Source organism: Cervus elaphus, chromosome 9 (assembly GCF_910594005.1).
Source record: "Cervus elaphus chromosome 9, mCerEla1.1, whole genome shotgun sequence".
In the NCBI taxonomy this organism is placed as follows: Eukaryota; Metazoa; Chordata; class Mammalia; order Artiodactyla; family Cervidae; genus Cervus; species Cervus elaphus.
Window position 1 is genome coordinate 23,413,120 of NC_057823.1, and position 22,450 is coordinate 23,435,569.

General features: G+C 55.6%; 2 protein-coding genes across 6 annotated transcripts; both read left to right on the forward strand.

The window, feature by feature from the left end:
• The first annotated feature begins 1,525 nt into the window (after positions 1 to 1,525).
• Positions 1,526 to 8,174, forward strand: SLC39A3 (solute carrier family 39 member 3). Of its 4 annotated transcripts, none has more exons than XM_043912069.1 (5): positions 1,526 to 1,663; positions 1,957 to 2,042; positions 2,225 to 2,340; positions 3,055 to 3,387; positions 7,237 to 8,174. In XM_043912069.1, exons 4-5 carry the CDS (start codon positions 3,178 to 3,180, stop codon positions 7,969 to 7,971), a joined length of 945 nt encoding a protein of 314 aa, XP_043768004.1. In that variant the 5' UTR covers positions 1,526 to 1,663; positions 1,957 to 2,042; positions 2,225 to 2,340; positions 3,055 to 3,177; the 3' UTR covers positions 7,972 to 8,174. The 4 variants fall into 4 exon arrangements, with proteins under 4 accessions (XP_043768004.1, XP_043768001.1, XP_043768002.1 ...); XM_043912066.1 differs by having other exon boundaries at positions 1,957 to 2,038; XM_043912068.1 differs by having other exon boundaries at positions 1,551 to 1,663; positions 1,876 to 2,042.
• Positions 8,175 to 15,746: 7,572 nt separating this feature from the next.
• DIRAS1 (DIRAS family GTPase 1) lies at positions 15,747 to 21,634 on the forward strand. 2 transcript variants are annotated; one of them, XM_043912071.1, is made up of 3 exons: positions 15,748 to 15,896; positions 16,536 to 16,607; positions 18,617 to 21,634. In XM_043912071.1, the coding sequence occupies exon 3, from the start codon at positions 18,687 to 18,689 to the stop codon at positions 19,281 to 19,283; it is 597 nt and encodes a 198-aa protein (XP_043768006.1). In that variant the 5' UTR covers positions 15,748 to 15,896; positions 16,536 to 16,607; positions 18,617 to 18,686; the 3' UTR covers positions 19,284 to 21,634. The 2 variants fall into 2 exon arrangements, with proteins under 2 accessions (XP_043768005.1, XP_043768006.1); XM_043912070.1 differs by lacking the exon at positions 16,536 to 16,607 and having other exon boundaries at positions 15,747 to 15,896.
• Positions 21,635 to 22,450: the final 816 nt, after the last annotated feature.

Consider the following 22,450-nt stretch of genomic DNA (forward strand, 5'->3'; position numbering starts at 1 on the left):
CTGTGTCTCCTACAGTGGTAGGCAGATTCTTTACCACTGAGCCACCTGGGAAGCCCCTGTGGTGAGATATGCATAACATTAAATTTACCATTTTCACCATTTTTAAGTACACAGCCCAGTGGCATTAAGCACATTCACACTGTTGTATAGCCACCATCATCTCAAGGACTTTCTCATTTTCCCAAACTGAAACTCTGTCTCCATGAAACACTGACTCCCCAACCTCCCCCAGCCTCTGGTCCCACCATCTACTTCCTGTCTCTGTGGATTTGACTCCTCTAGGACCTCCTGTGAGTGGGATTATACAGTATTTATCCATTTGTGACTGTCTTATTTCAATTAGCCTAATGCATTAAGATTCATCTATATTGTAGCATTCTCCATTTTTTTCTTGGTAACTCTCCCATGCCTGGCTCATGGTAGGCTGATAATAAGATTTTAGTTAACAAATGAATACAGTCTCTTCTTTCTTAATTCTGGTTGCCTTTTGGGGGCTAATATCAAGCTATTTTTTAAAAAGTCTCCTTCTCCCTGTCTAAAAAACATCCATTTGTCCCAGCAAACTCACTCCTGGGTATATATCCTAAAACAATCAATCAAACAAAAAAGCCTCAAAATAGCAATTCACCACCCAGCACTCTATTTTAAAATATATTTTAATTTTATTGGAGTAAAGTTGATTTACAATGTTGTGTTGGTTTCAGGTCTACAGAAAAATGCCTGTTATACATACACATATATTCATTCTTTTTAAAAAATGTTTGTTTATTTTTAATTGATTGATGATAAGTTTACAATATCAGTTTTTCTGTCACACATCTACATGAATTAACCACAGGTGTACATAAGATAGTCATTCTTTTTTTAGATTCCTTTCTCATATAGGTTATCACAGAATGTTGAGTAGAGTTCCCTGTGCTATACAGTAGGTGCTGTTGGTTATCTGTCATATATAGTAGTGTGTGTGTGTATATCCCAAACCACCTCCCAACACTCTTGATAACCCTCGCTGGGCTCTATTACTCCAGAGCACTTGTCACCTTCTGATATAATTTTATTACTTATTATGTTTATTGATTATTTTCTGTCTCTTAGAACGTAAGCTCCAAAAGGGGAGAGAGCTTTGCTTTGTTGACAGAAGTTCTCCAAGAAAATATCCTGGCACATAGGAAGCAGAGATGTTGAAGGGATAAATCTGCTTCTTAAGCCTACAGGAAGGGCATCAGCAGCCAGGACGCTCCGAGAGGGACAGTCACTCGTAGTAAATCCTTTCCTGACAACGGCCAAGCCTCGATCCGAACGGGATTCAGCACCAGGAGCCCCTGGACAGCTCTGGAAGCCAAATACTCCCGGAACCTTTCTTCTAAGGTCTTAGTTTCCCGCCGGAGCCGTCCAGTGGCCGTACCCGCCGCTCAGTGGGAGGAAACTACTTTCCCTTGCCGGTAGGAGAGGTGGAGTTGCAGTTTGAGTGGCAACCGTAACAGCCAATGGCGTGAAGAACGTGGCCCGCGGCGCTTGGGGCGGCCACTGGTCAGAGGCGTGGGCGGGGCGTGGGCAGCGGCGCGCCGAGCTAGGGCTCGGCCGGGATCCCGGCAGAAGGGTAGACACCGCCCGGCAGTTGAGCGGCAGACGGCTCTAGCAGGCGGGCGAGGACCCGGCGGAGGTACGTGCGGGCCGGGCCTGGGCGGCTCGGGACCAGGCGGGCTCTGCTGCCCATTAGCCGAGGCCCCGCCTTTGATTTGCGTCGGGTTCCCCCAGCGCAGCGTGACTTGTCCCCTGTCGAGCGGGGCGCCGGGTGCAGCGCTGGGTACACAGAAGGTGCTCAATAAATGCTGAGTGAGAGGATGAATGAATGAGACCGTCCCCTCTGCCTAGCCCTATTAGCCCCCGGTTTGAGGGCGTCCAGGCCACCCTCACCTCTACGCTACTGCCTGCGGCATTCCTGATTCTTGGCAGATATTTATTGGGCGGTTACTGTGTACCTGGCTCCGGACTGGGGAAGACAGACTTCTTGATCCTGTGGAAGTCGCAGCCCAAGGCAAGTAAGGACATTCGGGGATTTTATGTAGTTTCCTGTATCACCAGTGATGCCTAGGGCCGGGGTGTGAGACATCTCCCCCCTGGTGGCATCTGAACTGACTCGGGGACGCGGGCAGTGAGAACTGAGAGGTTGGGGGGCAGCCGCAGTCTCTTGTATTAATGGTGACATTTTCGGTCTGTCTAGGGCGAGATCGACTTCAGTTTGGCTCATCGTGTCCCATAAAGAGGTCCACATGCTTCAGCTCATCCGTTTGTTCAGCCAACTGTTACTGAAACATCGGTTCTGCTCTGGGCCTTGAGGTGGGTACAGCCGGTACCATTTAGGGCAGGGGGAGGTCCCCTCAAGGGGTCCTGGAGGCAGCAATCTGAAAGGCAAGCATCACTGGAAGGTTAGGGAAAAGTGGCTTGGGGAAGAGAGCAGGCTTGCCACAGTCAGGGACCACAAAGGCCAGTGAGGGGAGGCAGCGCAGAACCTTTGTTTCAGGGTAAAGCTGTTGGATTTTACATAAGGACAGGGGGATCTAGAACATTGTGCAATGATGGAAGTGTTCTCTTTGCTGTCCAGTATGGTGGCTGCTAGACTCAGGTGCCTGCTGGACACTTGAAATATGGTTAGCGTGACTGAGGAGCTGAATTCTACTGAATTTTATTTAAATGTTTATTATTTTTTTTGCCTGCACTGGGTCTTAGTTGTGGCATGTGGGATCTAGTTCCCTGACCGGGGATTGAACCCGGGCCCCCTGCACTGGGGAGTCTTAGCCCCTGCAGTGGAGTCTTAGCCACTGGGCCAGCAGGGAAGTCCCTATTTCTGCGTTTTATTTAATTAACTTACACAAACTCATGTGTCTAGTGACTGCCATACTGGACAGTGCAGCCGTGGAGAATTTTCTGCAGGAGACAATGACGTGTGCTAGGCCTGGAGTGGGTAGAAATACTGGGGGTGATGGGCTTGGTTTCTTGAGCTGGTCAGAGGACCAGTCCAACAGCTGACGCGGTTGCCCCTGACATTCACAGAGGCTGGACTGAGGCATGAGCCCCCAGCTGTGTGGTTGGACCCCCTAGCGCACTGTGGGACGGGAGTGTGCACCCACACATGGTTTGGCCAGACGGCGACCAGAGCAGCCAGGGGACACCACCATGGTGAAGCTGTTGGTGGCCAAAATCCTCTGCATGGTGGGCATGTTCTTCTTCATGCTGCTCGGCTCCCTGCTCCCCGTGAAGATCATCGAGATGGACTTTGAGAAGGCCCACCGCTCGAAAAAGATCCTCTCGCTCTGCAACACCTTTGGCGGTGGGGTCTTTCTGGCCACGTGCTTCAATGCTTTACTGCCGGCTGTGAGGGAAAAGGTAAGGCTCCCTGGGCTGGCAGTAGTGGCCCTTGGCACCTTATGGCCAAGCATCTCTGCTGCTTTTATTTTTTCCATTTTTTTTTAAATGAGATATAATTGATGTACAATATTTTGTCAATTTCAGGTATGCAACATAGGGATTCACAATTTTATAAAGGTTATACTCCATTTATAGTTATTAAAGGGCTTCCCTGGTAGCTCAGCTGGTAAAGAATCTGCCTACAATGCAGGAGACCCTGGTTCAATTCCTGGGTCAGGAAGATCTGCTGGAGAAAGGATAGGCTACCCACTCCAGTATTCTTGGACTTCCCTGGTGGCTCAGCTGGTAAATAATCTGCCTGCAATGTGAAAGACCTGGGTTGGATCCCTGGGTTGGGAAGATCCCGTGGAGAAAGGAACAGCTACACACTCCAGTATTCTGGCCTGGGGAGAATTCCAGGAACTGTATAGTCTATAGGGTCGCAAAGAGTCAGACACAACTAAGCGACTTTCACTTTCACTTTCTTTATAGTTATTAGAAGCTATTGGCTATATTCCCCATGCTGTGTAATACATCCTTGTAGCCTATTTATTTAATCTTTTCTGTCTTTATTTATTTCTTTGGCTGCACCAGGTCTTAGTTGTGGTACATGGGATTTTCACTGTTACATGCACAATCTTCTTTGTGGTGTGTGGAAGCTTTAGTTGCAAACTCTTGGTTGCGGCAATTTGGACTCTTGGTTGAGACATGTGGGATCTAGTTCCCTTAAGAGGGATCAAACCCAGGCAGCCTGCATTGGGAGCTCAGAGTTTCAACCGTTGGACCATTAGGGAAGTCCCTATTTTATACATAATAATTTGTACCTCTTAATCCCCTACCTTTGTCCTGCCCCTCCCCCATCTCTGGTACTTTTCAACCCTGATATCAAGCTTAGGGACCTTGACACTATAAGAGTGAGGGGAAGTAGAAAATGAACTTGCTATGTGACCATGAGCTGGTAGCTTTTCCTTTCTGGGTCTTACTTGGTAAACAGGGGGTTTGAGCAAGACCTGGGGTTCCCAGATGGTATGCTCATCAGTCGTTACTTGACCAGACCACTCGCACCAGGCATGTGCTCTTTGTCCTGAAGCTGACGATTGTGGCCTCTCTTCAACTCCTGTATCAGTCAGATGTTTGCTGCATAACAAATTATTACAAACTTAGCATCTTAAAACAGCACATATTTTAAGACCACAGTTTCTGTGGGTTAGGAGTCTGGGTAACACTTGGCTGCTGGCTTTCATGAGGCAGCAGCAGAGGTATCTGCTGGGCTGTGGTCTCATCCCAAGGTTCAGCTGGTGACAGGTTGGCATCTGAGCTCACGTGGTTGTAAGACATAGTTCAGTTCCTTCTTGATTGTCAAATTGGGGCACAGTTTCTCCCGAGCTCTTGGCTGGGAGTCACCCTCAGTCCCTGGCCACATGGGCTTCCTCACTGTGCTGTCTGCTTTATCTACAAGCCCTATCCTGTGCCTGGACTGCTGACATTGAGGGCTGGGCAGTGTCTTACACTTCTAAGCTTGTGTTCCTCCATTACGGAGCCTGGGAAACTTGTGCACTTGGCATCAGTGAGGATGAGATCTGAGTCCTCTCTGATGTACGCTCTACCCGCTTCCTGAATTCCGACAGTGTCACCACCAGCCTGGACTACTGTAATGGCCTTGCCCCTCCCTGTTCCCTTTCAGCACTCAGGGCCCTCTCACAGTCCTCCCAGAACCACTCCTGTGCCATACCCCTGCCCCAGACTCCCCAATACCTCAGTGGGCCAGGCCCCTCCTCCTGGCCACCCGCCAGCCCCCACTGGAGCTCCTGCTTCGTGGTCCAGTGTGGCTGCCACTGACCATTCCAGCTGGTCAGGTTTCAGTGAATTGAAATCAAACACAATTCAACAGGCCAGTCCTCAGCTGCACCAGCCACATTTCAAGTCCTCAAGGGCCACGCGTGGCTGGTGGGTTCCATGTTTGACAGCATAGACAGAGAACGTTTCCGTCATCTGGAAGGTTCTGTTGGATGGTACTGGCTCAAGGGGTCTGGTGAAGACAGCCAGATGTGCTGGCGAGCCTCCTATTGGTTCTCAGCACCTTCACCCAGGAGGGTGGAGTGACAGGGGGCCCCAGAAACAGCCTCTTGAGTCATGTGGAAGCAAACCAGTGGAGGCCTCAGGGCCAGAAGGCCTGACTGATGTCACCATCTGGAGGCCAGAGGTCCAGGACCAAGGGGTCAGTGGTCTGGGTCCTTCTGAGGCCATGAGAGTGAATCTATCCCGTGTCCCTCCCGACTTGTGGGGATCGTCTGCAGTCCCTGGTGTCCCTGGCCCTGTATGAGCATCACCGCATCTCTGCCTCCGTCATCACATGGCCTCTCCCTGTGTCTCTCTATGTGTCTCTCCTTTTCTCTCTCAGAAGGACACCTGTCATTGGATTCAGGCCCCATCCTTATCCAGGAAGATGTCATCTCAAGATCCTTATCTTATGAATGAGTTTCTTGGGGTGACCATGACAGAAGATCAGAGATGGGGGGCTTGAACAGCAGACACTTACTCTCTCCTTGGGCTGGAGGCCACAAGTCTGAGATCAAGGTGCTGGCAGGGCGGGGCCTCCTGTGGCCTCTCTCCCTGCCTTGCGGACAGCCATCTCTTGCAGCCTCTTCACAGGATGGCTCTTCTTCTTCCTGTTAGGACACCACCTAGTGGCTTAGGGCTACCCTGACAGCCTTCTTTTAACTGAATCTCCTATTTGAAGACCTTTTCTCCAAATAGGGTTGGTTTTGAGACACCAGGCTTCCCTGGTGTCTCAGACGGTAAAGAGTCTGCCTGCAATGCAGGTAGGGAGATCTGAGTTCAATCCCTGGGTCAGGAAGATCCCCTGGAGAAGAGAATGGCAACCCACTCCAGTATTCTTGCCTGGGAAATCCCATGGACAGAGGAGCCTGGCGGGCTACAGTCCGTGGGATTAGAAAGAGTTGGACACAACTTAGGGCTCACACACACACACTTGAGGCACTAGGGACTGGGAGACTTTCATATAAAAGTTTCTGTTTGTCAGGGACACAGCTCAGCCTGTTGCACCTCAGTTATGTCTGCAAAGAGCCTTCTTCCAAATGAGGTCACTTTCTGAAGTTCCTGGTGGACATATCTTTAGCACACTACACTATTTTATTTTTTTTAATATTTGTCTGTTTGCTTGTTTTAGAAGCTACCTGTAGATGGCTGGAGGAGTACAGAAAGGAAGGGTATCTTAGAGGGTATCAAATGGTTGCTTTTATTTTTCATTTTTTTGGCCACACCGAGCAGTATGCGGAATCTTAGTTTCTCCAGCAGGAATCGAATTCGTGCCCCCTGCTGTGGAAGCATGGATTCTTTTTTTTTTAACTATTATTTATTTATTTACTTATTTTTGGCCATGCTGGGTCTTCTGGGCTTCTTACTGCGGTGGTTTCTCTTGTTGCAGAGCACAGCTTCAGTAGTTGTGGCCCAGGGGCTTAGTTGCCTCAAGGCATGTGGGATCTTCCTGGACCAGGGATCAAACCTGTGTCCCCCTGCATTGGCAGGCAGATTCTTAACCACCAGGCCATCAGGGAATTCTCCAAACCATTTACAAGTTGGTCAACAGAGTGGAAGTGGCATGAGCTCTATTCCCTTTCTAATAGATTTTTTTTTCAATCCATCGAGGATGAGTCACTGTCCCCTCCCCTTTTTAAAACCTGTATGAACTGGGTATTTCTGTCAATTGAATGGTCATATCTGGTGACCTGTTGTGTGGGCAGTGGGGTTACGGTCTCTGGCCTCTGAACCTCTTCCATCCTTTCCCCCTGGCACTCTCCACTCCAGCTCCTGGAAGTCCTGACTCTCGCGCACATCAGCACCGACTACCCACTGGCCGAGACCATCATGCTGTTGGGCTTCTTCATGACTGTCTTCTTGGAACAGCTGGTGCTGACCTTCCGCAAAGAGAGGCCAGCCTTCATCGACCTGGAGACATTCAATGCCAGCTCAGACGCTGGCAGCGACTCGGAGTACGAGAGCCCCTTCATGGGTGGCCAGCGGGGCCACACGCTCTACGCAGAGCCACATGGGCACAGCCACGGCCTGAGTGTTCAGGAGCTGTCACGCTCCAGCCCGCTGCGGCTCCTCAGCCTGGTCTTCGCCTTGTCGGCCCACTCGGTCTTTGAGGGCCTGGCCCTGGGCCTGCAGGAGGAAGGGGAGAAGGTGGTGAGCCTGTTCGTGGGAGTGGCCATCCACGAGACGCTGGTGGCTGTGGCCCTGGGCATCAGCATGGCCAGGAGTGCCATGGCCCTGAGGGACGCAGCCAAGCTGGCCATCACCGTGAGCGCCATGATCCCACTGGGCATCAGCCTTGGCCTGGGCATTGAGAGCGCCCAGGGTGTGCCCAGCAGCGTGGCCTCTGTGCTACTGCAGGGCCTGGCGGGTGGCACCTTCCTCTTCGTCACCTTCTTCGAGATCCTGGCCAAGGAGCTGGAGGAGAAGAGTGACCGGCTGCTCAAGGTCCTCTTCCTGGTGCTGGGCTACACTGTCCTGGCTGGCATGGTCTTCATCAAGTGGTGACAGCTCTGCCCCCACCCAGCCGGAGCCCCACAAGATGCACAGGGCCCCGCCCCACCTCCCCTGAGGGGTAGAGCTCAGCCCCCAGGCCATGCCTGCACATAGAAGGGCCACCTGGGACCACACTACACCCCACATCCTGCACCCCGAGCCTTGGGGCCCCACTCTTACTTTTACAAATTCTTCTCTTAAAAGTATTTCCCAAAGCCGTGTGGCCATGTCATCCTCGGGCGTGGGGATCTGGTGACTCATAGGGGAGGCGGGGTGGGACCCAGACCCTCCTCCCCACACACCCCAGCTTGGACGATATGGAAGTGGCCAGCCTCTGTCCTCCTTGCCGGTGGTGGCTCAGCTGGTAGAGAATCCACCTGCAATACAGGAGACTCTGGTTCGATTCCTGGATTGGGAAGATTCCCTGGAGAAGGGATAGACTACCCATTCCAGTATTCTTGGGCTTCTCTAGTGGCTCAGATGTTAAAGAATCTGCCCACAATTTGGGAGACTGGGTTCGATCCCTGGGTCTGGAAGATCCCCTGCAGGAGGGTATAGCTTACCCATTCCAGTATTCTTGCCTGGAGAATCCCCATGGACAGAGGTGCCTGGAAGGCTACAGTTAACGGGGTCACAAAGAGTCAGACAGGACTGAGCAACTTAGCACCTGTGGCCACCCTCAGCCTCCCCTGGAGCCCTGCAGCATGCAGCTGGCGGAGTGTCCCCAGTGTTAGCAGAGGGGCCAGGCGCTGTCACGTGACACCCTGAGTGGTTTCCATTAGGAGGGCCCTGCAGGGAGCCTCTGTTCAGGGTTAGTTGGAGGCCCTCTTCAGGGTTAGTGGTTCCTGCTACCTGAGGCTATGCTTGGTGGGTGGACGTATGGTTTCAGGAACCCCGGAGACACCCTGTTCCCTGTTTTCGGTGCGGCTTGCCTACATGGGGAGGTTGCCACCCAGGACCTGGGGCTGAGCTCTTTGGTTCTGGTCCAGAGACACATATGGGGAGGTTCCAGGTGCCCAGGGACTCCCGGCAGGCCAGGGTCAGGGGCCACGTGACTCAACTTCCCCTACCAGGCACAAATGAAGCTCAGGTTCAGGAGTGCAGGGGACTAACAGCCCTGTGGGGCTGGCGTACACCCTCCCCTCCATAGGAATGAGCTGTGTTAGTGTTGTCAGGGCAACCAGCAGACGCCCCCAGGGATGAGCCAGGGCTGAGGGCCCTTTCTGGGGACTTGGCTGTGTTTTTCCTGCACGGCCTTGGCTCCTCTAGGCCTGACCCCATTACGCATACCCTTCCTGCCACCTCCTCCCATTCAGCCGGCGGCCCAGGCCCCTTCCTAGAATCTCTAGTCTACTCCTGTCTCAGTCAGGGTCACTGCCCAGACCCACGCCAGCAAGACCTGCTGTGGCAGTGGGGTTGTTTGCGCTCCCTGACGAGGACAGGCCCCCGTGCCCTGTGGGCCTGGGCTCAGCAGGTACTCTGGCCCGAGTGTACCTGGAGCATTTAATTGCTGTTTGAGCGGTCACCACAGGTCCTGGCCTGCTGCTGCCAGCCAGGCTCCAGAAGCATGAGAATGCACAAGCTCCGTCAGTTTCCCTGCCAGTCTCAGGGAACAAGGATGTATGTTCAAGCACCCCCACCAGTGCTGATGGAAGTACTGGGCCTGTTTCTAGGAACATCTGTCTGGCTTTTACCAGCACCCACATCTGAAGCTCACCCGGCCTGACGCTGTCCCCATGCCAGGCAAATGACCCCCGCGGGGGTAGGAACCTCATCCGCACCTTGTCCTAAACCCAGCGTTGCTGGTGACTGCCTGCCCCCGCTTCACTCTGCCCTCAGTGGGCAGTATCCAGTGATCTGCTAGATTCCAGGGCCTGTCTTCAGATGGATGGGTGCGACCCATACAATGGGGTAGGGTCCCTCAGGGGCTCCTCTTCCCAAATCCAGTAGGAACCTCCCATGGGGTCTGCTCTAGGAGTCCCCACTCCATACGCCCTGTCACCTAAAGCACACACACAGCAGGGTCCCTGCCCTTCTGCCTGCCATCAGCTTCCTGGGATGTCCTGGGGATACCACAGGCCTGTCCACCCCTCAGTCCCCACATTTCCCCTTCCATCCCTTCCACTGGAGCCCTCAAGGCCCTGCCGTTTCCCCTCACTCTGAGCCAGCTTTTGGACCAGGAAGGGCACTGCAACACCAGCAAAGAGGGGGAACCCCAGTGGACCCCACTCATGTCTTAGACACTGCCACCCCAGTCCCTGGCGTCCTTGGATCTCCAGCCTGCCCAGCCTCTCTGTCAGGCTCTGGCCTCCTTCCAGGGTCCTACCAGCCCCAGGAGAACTGCTTCCAGGCCCCTGGGGATGCTGTGTGGTGTAGGAGAGGACACAAGCTGTCTCATCCACCAGCCTCCCGCAAGGCTACCCCTCCTGTCTGCTGTCGGAGGAGCCAGGGTCAGTCCCAGGGTCTGCTTCTCACTGAGATGATGGTGTCACTCAGTCAGTTGTGGTCAGCTCTCCCCACTTGGGGTGAGGGTCAAAGCTGAAAGTTGAGGTGAGAAGAGAAGTGGTCATGTCATCCAAGAGGGGCCGACCTCACTCCTGAGGGCCCCTGGCCCAAGGTGGTCATGTCCAGTCTAGACCAGGGTCTTCTGAGGACAGCTCAGTGGCTCCACCTTCCCACGGGCTCTGACATGAGAGTGCCACGTGGTGACGGCACTTCAGCTTTGGCTGAAGAAGCCTGTGGGTTGGAAACCCACCTCCTGGGACCCCGGACCAGCCGTGACACAGAACTGCACATTGGCCACAAAAGCCTTCATCCATCTCTAACTGCACCTTCGAGGAAGTGTCACTCTGAGCTCTCTGTGTGTGTCTCATGGAGGAGAAGGGGGTGGACTCCTGCTGATGATCTGTTTAACGTTGCACGGCGACCAGGCACAACCACCTTCGCTTGGACGCGAGCAATTCCAGACAGCACAAATGCCTTTCTGTTTGAAAAATAAATAAAACACAAAGCTTTCAGCACAAAATACCAGGTGCCACCTTTATCCGGATGTGCCCAGCTGGGTCAAGGCCACCCCAGCCACTTGGCCCTGACCAGGCAGGCTTCTGGTGGTACGATTATGGAGACACTAGGGGAAGGGCAGAGGCACTGCTTGGAGCTCTGCAGACAATAGAGTTGACCCAGAACCTGGCTTCAGTCCTCGGCGGAGCATCACCCTCCCTCGGCCCTGCTGCCCTCCAGTCTGCCGGGAGAGGAAGGGAGTCGGGGCTCCCAGTGCAGGCTGTAGCTGGATGGAGTCAACTGGGTTCCCCTTCCTGATCCTGAGACAAAAGAGAAGAAAATTAGGAGGCGGCACCCAGGCTTCGCTGATTGAATCAACCATAATAACAGCGTGTCTCAGCCTCTGTTGTCTGCTGTTTACATTTCTGGTGGGGAATTCATTAGCATGGGGCTGGAAGAAGGAGCCTGGTTCCCAGCCCTTCTATGTCTTTTGGGCCTGAAGAGCAGGCATCAGACGGTATGTCCCTGCACACTGTGCCTCCAGGCCTGCCCCGACCACCAGCCCTGGACCCTCAGCCCTGCTGAGAGGAGAGGGCTGTCGCAGCCCTCCTGTCCTTGCCCCTGTTCACCATGAGCAGCTAGCTGTCCGTCAGCTTTGTGACAGAGTCAGTGACCTACCCACCTGACCTTCCAAGAGCCTCCCGCAGGCCAGGAAGAGGCCAAGGAGGACTGCTGCAGGGCGTGGGGGTGGTTCTGAGAAGGCCCTAGAACTCTGTCACATTGCTGAGGCCAGATTGGGCTGCTTCTGCAGACCCTCCCCCCACCCGCTCCTGTCACCCCCGAGACCTCTACAGCTCCCAGGGCAGAAACAGCTGACTGGCCAGACAGCAGTGTTCTGGCCAAGGACCCAAGTGCTTGCTGTGTGCCCTGCCTGGCTGGAGAGAACAGGATGGGCAGTTGGGCCTTTCAGAGCCCCCGACCCAGTGCCTACAGGAACAGCTGAAGTGCTGTGTTTAATGCAAAGGAAATGGCCATGATGATTCACACACTCTCCCTCAAGGGACCGGCTGGGCCTCCCTCCGAGCTAGTTCTGGTCCTGCCACTCGGCTGGACAAACTGACCCTAGAAAATGATCCCTGCACACACACCCCCAACTCCCACCCCCGACTCCTTCCGCCAACCTCCTGCTCGGCACTGGGGACATCCACCCGTCCTGAGACTTATAGGATGTGAGCAGCAGTCCTGGCTGGGGGTGGGGTTGGAGATTTTGCATTTCCTCCAAGCTCCCAGGTGATGCTGGTTAGGGGACACGTTTGAGATCCATTTTGACCTACCCCAGGGTTCCCTCAGAACTTCTGACCTGGGGCCAGTTCATCCCCCAGGGAGGTCATTGTGGGTGCTGTGAGGTATGGAGCAGACTCCCTGCCCCCACCCACTTGGCACCAGGAGCTCCCCCTGGTCATGATAGCCACAAATGTCCCAAGATATCGCTCAGTGTCCCCTGGGGGCTGGATCATCCACAGGTGAGACCCACATTCATAGAGCCTAAGCAGCTCACTTTCCAGCAAGTGAGACTCATGATACATGGACACGAAATGCATTAAGTGCCTTGAAGATAAAAAAAAAAAAAAAAGCAGGGCTTCCCTGGTGGCCCAGTAGTTAAGACTGTGCTCCCAATGCAAGGGGACACGTCAGGGAACCAGATCCCACAGGCTGCAATTAAAGATCCCGTGTGCCGTAACTATGACCTGGCACAGCCTAAATAAATAAATAAATATTAAAAAAAAAAAAAAAAAGCAAGATAGAGGGAGAGCCAGGAAGGGAGGCAGAGGCTATTTATTTTTAAAATTTATTTATTGATTTTAATTGGATGATAATTATAATATTGTGATGGTTCAGAGACTATTTTAACATCGTGGTTGGGGGGAATCTTTGAAGGTTTCACTCCAGTCAGAAGATGGGGGGGTGGGCATTTCTGGTGGAGGGAGTGGCCTGTAAAGGCCCTGAGGTCTCCTGCACATCGTGGTCCTGTCCTCTGACTGATCAAAGCTTCCCTGTCTTATCTTTCGCTTAAAGGGGTTCATCCTGCCAGTGGCAAAGTCTACGGTGATGGAGGCGGTGATAACCATACAGCCCAGGATCTGGAGGAGCCCCTCTGGCCACCTCCAGGGGCCAGGCAGGTGACCTCAGCCAGGGACCAGCCTCTTCCACCAGGGCCTGGGGTCCAGCTTCCACAGGTGCCGGCTGACAGAATTGAGACACCAGCCTGTTCATTCGTCAAGGCAACATGTGTTTTGACAAACGATATTCTTATTTTTAAATGTTGACACCAAACTTAAACAAAAAAACCTCTGTGGACCAGTGAGAGCATCGGTGAGAGGCTGTGGTGCCCAACCTCAGCTTCGCCCACATAATTGCATTAATCCCAGGAGCACAGAGAGAGCAGGGCGTGAGACCCAGCTGCTTTGCTCCCTGCACAGTGGGCCTGGAGGCTGTCCCTCACCTGGAGCAGCCAGCAGGAGGTCCCTAGGCTGTGAGGCTAGGCAAGGAGCTGGGACCTCCTCCTAGATGAGGAGATGTCCCGTTGCATATAGGAGGACTTGTGCAGATCAAGGACAGCAAAGGCCAGGTGGGGGTCCCTGGCCCAGGCCCCCAGACAGCCAGGGACAGAGGGAGGCTGGCTCAGAACCCAATGGGCCCCAGCTCTAGCCCCCCCCGCCCCTTGCCTCTTCCCAGCTGGGCTGCCTTGGGAGAGCTGATTCCCTTTGCTGACCTGAAGAAACCCAGCACACTTCTGTGCTGGCTCACGAAGGCCAGGGCTCTCCCAACTGGCTGTGAAGGGGGACTGCTGCCTTGGTTTGGGGTGCTCAGGTGGGGGTTGGGCCCCATGCTCAGGGAGAGCCAAGCAGAGACTCTGGGCCAGTCCTGCCCTGGCTCACGAGGCCGAGAGGCTGGCCTGGGAGCTATAAATAGCAGCCACAGAGTGGAACTGCTCTTGGTGCCCACGCTGCTCCGCATGAGTCAGCCTGCCCCTGCCTGGGCTGGCACCCTGAGCAGCCAGAGGGCTGGCCCAAGGCCCGAAGCCCAGACCAGCACCGTTGGTCACTCAGGAGATGGAAGCAGGCAGGCAGTCAGAAGGGGAGAGAGCTGCGGTTGTCATCTCTGAGCACGCAGGTGCCTAGCAGCCCCACCGAGGTGGACGTCAGGCCCAATCGCTCCCAGCAACCCTGACAAGGAACACAATGGTGACCTTCATTCACAGATGGGGAGACTGAGGCTCAGAGGCATGCTGGGCTGGGACACAGAGATCCAGACCAGAGTGTAGGACCTGTCTGCACATGGGGCTGTCTCCATCGCTGGCTGAGAGCACTTGGAGATGCCAGACTGGGACCAGGCCACCCTCTGTGGTACCCCACGGGGCCTAGGACAGGACAGGAGGGAGGTGTGCCCAGGGAACAGCTCTAGGCAGCCACGGTTGGAAGGGGAACAGGAGGGGAGCTTGAGGAGGGCTGAAGGGGGCGGTCCAGGGAGGCCAGGAGGGAGGTGGATGGTCCAGGCGTGAGAGGTCGGGAAATGCAGCGGAGGGGTAGAATCAGGGAGAAATGGGGCTGTTCACACCCCAAAGCAGGGCAGACCTCAGGGGTCCAGACTCTGGGGGAACCAGGTGGTCTTGGGGATCATGCCCACATCTCCAAGGGAGCAGGAAGAGTCTGGCTCAGCTGGAGCCACAGACATGATGGGTCAGCAAGAATCTGGAGCCAGAGGGGCCCCTGGGTTCCAGCTCACCATCTGCTCACACATCTCATGATGGGGCACTCACCACCTTATGAAGAGCCTCTTTCACCCTGTGACCACTCTGACCCCAGAAGGCACCTCCTTGTGGGACCCTAATGTCAGCCTCCTCATCCAATCTGGGGGTACCTGCCTCTAAGAGGCGTGGGCCCTGGGGTGAGCTCAAAGACACCCCTGCCTGTGCCCCAAAGCCTGGCCTGCTCTGAAAGTCCACCCCCAGAGTCCACAGGAGGAAGGGGTGATGGCATCCTACTAGCTTAAATGTGGACACATGGACGTCAGACACACAGATGCTTCCCAAAGGCAAACATCTACTCTCAGAGACAGCTCTGCTTTGAGACAGAGGACATTTTCCTACCAGAAAACTGCAAATCCAGCCTCCTTGGCTCCCTTTGTTCACCCCTCTACCTTTAGAAGCACCCCCCCCCCCACCTCAAAGGCCCAATTGCCATCTCTGTCTCAGTGACCTGCCCTTACCGCCATCAACCAAGACCAAGTCCCACGCCTGCCAGGAAAGGACTAGTCTCCTGAACACCCGCATTGTCCCGAGCCTTCTTGAGCCACCTCTGCCTTCTCACACATCTGTTTATTGATTGATTATTTATTCATTCCATCAATGCACATTCCTTCCCTTGCCCCTGAGCTGGACACCTCCCACCCACTGGACCAGCCCAAGGGGTTGCCATTCTGTCCCTCAGTACCCTTATCTACAGTTCTGCCAGCGGGCCCCTTCTCTTTGCTCCTGGGTGCCCCTCATCTGGCCCAGCTGCTGGCTGCAGGGTGACCCTGGGGTGCTACAGCTTCATCCCGGAGAAGCCGACCCCACCCCCATTGCGTCCCTGGCAGCACTGTGTGTTTGCCAGGCGGCGATGTAGGGGCGGTGGTCTGAGCGAGGCCCGGGAGGGACTGTGCGCGCGCGGCCGGGCGCGGGGCGGCGGTGACCTTGGCCCGGGGCGCGGGTCCCGGGGGAGGGGCGGAGCGCGGCGCCCGGCGGCGGGCGGGGACGGGCGGGGACGGGCGCGGGCGCGGCGGCGGCGAAGGCAGCTCGGGCGGGCGGCGGCAGGCGTGCGGGGGGCGGCGGCGCCCAAGCGGACACGGAGCCGGTCAGCAGCAGCCGCGGCGGCGCTGCAGGGACGAGAGCCCAGGTAGGTGGCCAGGGCGGGGGGCGGGGGGCGCCAGGGCCCTCTGCATCACCCCGCGAGGCCCGCAGGTCCTCTCCCCGCGTGCCCCTCCTTTGTCTGAGCCCCACCCTCCGCGGCCGCGGGGCTGGGCCCTCCTCTCCGCCGAGCCCTCCACCGGAACCCCCTCCCCAGTCCGGCCGGGCCCTGGCTGGGCCTCCTTCCGCGCGCCCACCTTGGACAGCTCCCTTTTGGCATCACCCCTCCCCCACGGTACTGACCGGGAGCCCTTCGACCAAGCCAGCCCCTCCGGCCCACCGCAGCCCCTCCTCGGCCCGCCGTCAGGGCCTCTCCAGGAGGAGTCAGGTGGGCCCCGAGCTGGTCTCTCCCGACCACACACCCATTCAGCCCTTCCGCTCCCTCTTCAAGCCAAGCCCCTCATCCAGGAGCCCCTCCTCCGGTGGAAACCCCCTCCCCCATCATTTAGATCCTCCTTGGGCCAAGGGGAGCCCCTGGGCTGACCTCCCCCGACAGGCCCCTCTAGAGCAGGCCCTCTGTCATCAAACCCCTCATTGGTTAGGTAGTCCCTAAGTCAGACCCCCTTGGGGCAGCCAGCCCCTGCCCTCAAGCCCTCCCCTGAGCTGGGCCTGTTTTCTTGCACCTAAGGTCGCTCCAACCTTCCTCGCTGGACTCCGGGGCCCAGGACTGGGCAGTTTCGTCTGGCCTAGGAGTCTCAAGGTGGGCTGCCTTGCACAGGGGAAGGACCCCAGGCCTTGCAGCCAACCAGGGCCAGTTCAAACCCTGCTCTGCTCGGCCACTCCTCTGCTGTGACCTTGAGCCTGTGCCACCCCCTCTGGAGCCTCGGTGCCCACGGCCCCCTCCTCCCCCCACCCCAGCCCAGGGGAGGTGAGGGTGGGATTCAAATGGCACCCAGGGAGGCTCCTGGCATGGGTTTGGGGGTTATGGAACAGGGCTCCCGGTCAGAGATCCCAGGCCCCCATGGATCCCTCCTGGAGGACACCCCCGTGGACATGCCTGGAAGCCTGCTGGGGGGTCTGCACTCAGCTCAAGGCAAGGACTGGGTCGGGTCAGCCTAACCAATGGTAACCAGCCACCCCAGGTCCCTCGACCAGTCTGGGCGGTGCCTGGCTGCCAAGTGCTGAGCCCACTTCTTGGGGTGCTCACCCAGGAGAGGGCAGTAACTGCAGAGCAGGCTGCCAGCCCCACCAGCCACTGCCCCCCAATGCTATGCATTTCACCAAGATGCCTAACAGTCCCCCACGAGTTAGAGCTGCTAAAGCTCCTACAAGTTTGCCGGGCACGTCATTTGTGAGGTCTGTGTCAGCCGTTAGCTTCACTGTCTGTCTTTTTCTGACAAACCTGGTACTTTTGATCACTGAGAACGTGCCTTCCAAACCTGCCACCAGCCAGGTGCTTTACACCCTGGGTCCTTGAGATGGAGAATCATGTCTGTCCATCTTTACTGAGGGCTCTTGTGTGCCAGGCACCCGGCCAAGGGCTTTCTCCAGCATCTGGCACTCTTTGTCCCAGCACCTTCATGGAATGGGCACTGCAACTGCTCACATTTCACAGATGGGAACACTGAGGCTCGGGGACATCAATTTACTTACTGGGGTTTTCATTGCCAGGTCCATGTCGTTGGGTCTTGCATACCACATGCCCCCCCACCCCCAATACCTGAGGTCAGTAGCATGGCCAGGGGGCAATCTTCCCATGTCTTCTCTATCTCATTGTAGAAACACCCCTCCATGCTGATGGACCCGCAGAGATGGCTGAGAGGAGGCAGGGAAGGGGTCTCTGCTGTTTCTATAGATAAGGATGCAGATGCTGGAGACAGGATTCCTGCCTTTTCACCCCCAGGCCACAGTTTTTCCCCCACCATCATCATTTTAGGAATTGCTGTGCTGTGTGACCTCCCAAGGTCACTGGACCTCTCTGAGCACAGAGGAGGGGACAGAGGATGAGAGGACTCCCTCGCAGAGAGTTCTGTTCCTACAGACACATCAGACCTGAGTGGCAGGCCAGACTGTAGTCTGGGTTTGGAGTTTAGGAAGTGGGGCTTTCTCTAAGCTTAGTTTAGTTTTCTCATCTACAACCTGGAAAACCAGCTTTATGATTTGCAAATTTTTGGACCTTTCGCACCAGGATCACACTTAGGGGATGTGGGAAGGAGAGCAGCTTTAAAATGCAAGTTCCCAGGACTGTGGCCCTGGACCAAAGGATTCACTGCTTCCAAGGCTGAGGCCCTGCCATCTGCATTTTTTTTTTTTTCATCTGCATTTTAAAGATACCCCACCATGCAGCTCCCATGGGCTTGAGGGAGAGTAGAGAGCCTGTGATGGCTGGAGACAGGCATCACTTCACCTGTTTTAAAGAGGAGAAAACAGACTCAGGGTGGAAAGGCAGCTTGCCCCAGTCACAGACCCAGGGAAAAGCCAGTGCCTCCTGGGGGCTGGGGAGCGCACAGGTGGAGGAAGCTGTGGGTGTGCACCCCATGCCAGCATCTCCACGCTCCTTCCAGTCAAGTCTTTCCACACCCTGAAAGAAGCTCAAGCCCCAGATTTCATTGAGGGAAAGCAGACAGGCAGAGGGTGCGGCTCTGAATGGCAAAGTCAACCAGATCAACAGGGAGGCAGGAGAAATGCTGCCTCCTCCGAGAAGCCCACCCTTCCCACTCCCTCCCAACCTGGGTGGGCCTTTTGCATCTGACACTCCTCTCTGTGCAGGGTCGGTCTGGGGTTCTAGCAGCCACAGCTGCGAGCTCTCCCGGCCCCGCCCCCCACCCCCGCGTGGAAGATGCCTGAACAGAGCAACGACTACCGAGTGGTGGTGTTCGGGGCTGGCGGCGTGGGCAAGAGCTCGCTGGTGCTGCGCTTCGTCAAAGGCACGTTCCGGGACACCTACATCCCCACCATCGAGGACACCTACCGGCAGGTCATCAGCTGCGACAAGAGTGTGTGCACGCTGCAGATCACTGACACCACGGGCAGTCACCAGTTTCCGGCCATGCAGCGGCTGTCCATCTCCAAGGGCCATGCCTTCATCTTGGTCTTCTCGGTCACCAGCAAGCAGTCGCTGGAGGAGTTGGGCCCCATCTACAAGCTCATCGTGCAGATCAAGGGCAGCGTGGAGGACATCCCCGTCATGCTGGTGGGCAACAAGTGCGACGAGACCCAGCGGGAGGTAGACACCCGCGAGGCCCAGGCTGTGGCCCAGGAGTGGAAGTGCGCCTTCATGGAAACTTCAGCCAAGATGAACTACAACGTCAAGGAGCTATTCCAGGAGCTACTCACGCTGGAGACGCGCCGGAACATGAGCCTGAACATCGACGGCAAGCGCTCCAGCAAACAGAAGAGGACAGACCGCATCAAGGGCAAATGCATCCTCATGTGAGCCCAGAGAGCCCGTCACCACCGCTGGCACCCCTTTGTCCCGGGCACAGGCCTCTCCCCAAGTCCTGTGCCCTCTTCCTCCTCCCTTTCTCCTCCTCTCCTGGCCTCTCTCCCATTTCTTCCACTTCTCTCCCTTCATCCACCATCTCCGGCAGGGAAACAGGCCTTGCCGAACCTGTGGCAGATCTGGGCTTGTGGCAATCCAGCTCTGTTGCATCACTCTGCGGTTCCCTCCCTCTTTGCCCCGACCCCCCATCCTGTCTGTATCCCCAGAAGGCGAGTGCTGGAGGTGGCCCCCATGATCTGCACGTGGGAAAACAGGCGTTGGGGGGGAAGCTGTTTGTCCTCATCTGGACTGAGGACGCCAGTTTTTTTCCCCATCTCCATGTCTGCCACTTCTGCCCCTTCCCCTTGGGTCCCCCCATTAGATCACTGTGACCTTGCTGGGGAGGAGGGAGTTGAAATGCACATGGACCTCAGATTTTGTTTTCTCCTATTTGGTGTTTAATATACACTCCCCTCCCCCTTCCATCCCTCATGACCTCTGACCTGGGTCCCCCCAACCCAGGTCCCAGACCACTCCTCTCGCCCCCATCCCCACAGCTTGGTGGGGGGCTTTGCGGGCTGGGTCTCAGGCTGCCAGGCAATAACCAAACAGGGCCCTCAGCAGTGCCCCACCAGCCTGGAATCCCACTCCACACCTGGCCTGGGCCTGGGGTGTAGGCAGAGGAGGCCCAGAACCGGCCAATGGCCACAGCACAACTCCAGGAGACTGTCTGGGATGAATATGGAGGGCCATCCCGGACACAGCCCATGGACAGAGAGCGACACAGCTTGTCACCACTGAGCCTTGGGCAGGGAGTTGGGGAGGGGGAGCTGGACCCTGTCAGAGGCAGGCATCCGGACTCAGCACTAGCAGGGTCCGTGGGGCTGGAGATGGAGCTCTGCCCAACCTGTTGCCTCCACCTACTAGGTCATGGGGGCTGCCCAGGAAGGCGTGTGTCCCGGAGTCCGGGTGTGCCTGCCACCCTGAGATTATGTTTTTGTAAGTGTCTAGATGACACCACACTCATGGGACCTGGTGAGGCTGTGTCGGCCAGTGTGAAGGTGACCTGTAGGCCTAGAGTGGGGTGGGGGGATCCCATGGGATGATAAACTGGGCACCTCGGTATGCTGGGTGGATGGCTTATGTCTAAGCATGTAAGGGGGGGGCTCCTGTGTGTGTGACAGTATGCAGTGTGATCACAGTGTAGGGTGTATGGAGATGTGGGTCATGTGGTTACCAACAGGACTGGACACTTGTGACGGGTGACCTTGGCACCTGCAAGAGTGTGGCTGTACGTGGCTGCATTTTTGGGTGTGGGTGATGTGGTTTATTAATAGCAGAAAGCATTGGTAAACCTTTTTGTCCTGACTGAGGAATGCCACACCTGTTTCACTCTGTAGTAGGGTGTCTCTCAGCCTAACATCTGTATCCGTCAGTTGTTGCTAGGGAACACATGACCACAAACTCAGCAACTTGCAACAGCATGCATTTGTGGCCTCATCTGAAGGCATGATCAGGGATGGACCCACATCCCAGCTCATGTGCTCGTGGCAGCATTCAGTTGCCTGTGGTCTTGGGACGGAGGATCTCAGCTGCCTGTTTCCTGGGCCTCTCCCTGGAGCCATTTAGCAGCGCTGGTGTCATGAAGTGTGAGGAAGCTGTGTGTGTGTGTGTGTGTGTGTGTGTGTGTGTGCATGCGCACATGTGAAAGAGAGGCCCTGTAGCTGTTGTCATGTGACCAGGTGGACTGTATGTGGGTGAGAAGGATTGTTTGTGTCCATCTTGGTAGCAGTGTGTTTTTTGCCCTTGCGTCTGTGTGGCTGTTCATTCCACAAATATTTACTGGGTACACTGTGTGTGTGTGCATATGCACATGTGTGTCACTGCCTGGCATGTGGACAGGCCCATGGAAGAACAGGTAACATCCTATCTGGGTATAGCTGATCTCCCCTGGCCTGTGGTGGGTCCAGGGCCCACAGCAACTGGTGTTGACCCCTCCCACTTGAAGGTGCCAGAGAAAGTAGGGCTGGGTGGGGGCCTGCGGCCCTTTCTCAGGGACACACCCTGATAGCACAATCTCCCTGGGGCCCTGCCCGCCTCCAGGCCTCTCCTGCTCCAGGCCCTGCCCCGACCCTGGGGGACAGAGGGGTTCTGGGGACCGTGCCAGGCCATGCTTGCTGTGACCCCGCCCCTGCCCCTTTGCCCCCTCGCATGTGGGTGTCCCCCTGCCCCCTGTTGTGGGGGTCTGTGTAGCATTCACTCTAGAAATAGTCTTCCTGCAATAAAGTCGTGGATTCCACATTCCCCACCAGTGCGCCTTCTTTGGGGGTGGGGAAGTCAGCTCGCCACCTGGAAAGGATGAGGGACCAGAAAGATGGGGAGGTGTGGGGCAGAGCTGAGGGAGGGGGCTGTGGGAAGAGCTTGGACTGCTGTGAACAAGGACTCGGGGGCACCGTGGGGACATTTCAGTGCTTCTCCTCTGTGGTCCCCTCTGGAGATCTCACAGGCCCTGCTGGACCAAGTACTTACTGCAGTCAGTGAAGGGGCTCTGGCAGGCATGATGATCCCCATATTATGTGGGGGGAAAACCTGCAGGGCCTCAGCTTTCCCATCTGCTAGATGGCTCAGGACAGAATTTGCAAATTTATTTTTTTAAAACTTTATTTATTTGACTACACTGGGTATTTGTTGCGGCACATGGGATCTTTAGTTGAGGCATGTGGGGTCTAGCTCAAACCCAGGCCCCTGGCACTGGCAGCTCAGAGTCTTAGCCACTGAACTACTAAGCAAGTTCCCAAGTTTGCCAATTGACAAGTGGGGCTGGGGCTAGAAGGAAAAGCAAAGAAATGTCCCCACGGTGCCCCAGGGTGAGGAGAATGAAGCTCTCTCCACGAGTGAGGGAAAAAAAATACTCAAGTCATCTAGATATATATATTTTAATGCAATATTTAATGCAAAGGAATCCATGATGAGCAAAACATCACTATTTGAAATAAAGATAGGATCTGACAGGGCTGGGGCTAGAGGGTAGCAAGGGAGCTGGTGTGCACAAACACAGAATCAAATCTTGTCTTTCTTTAAACTGTAGTTATTTTGTTCACCATGGATTATTTCTACATCTA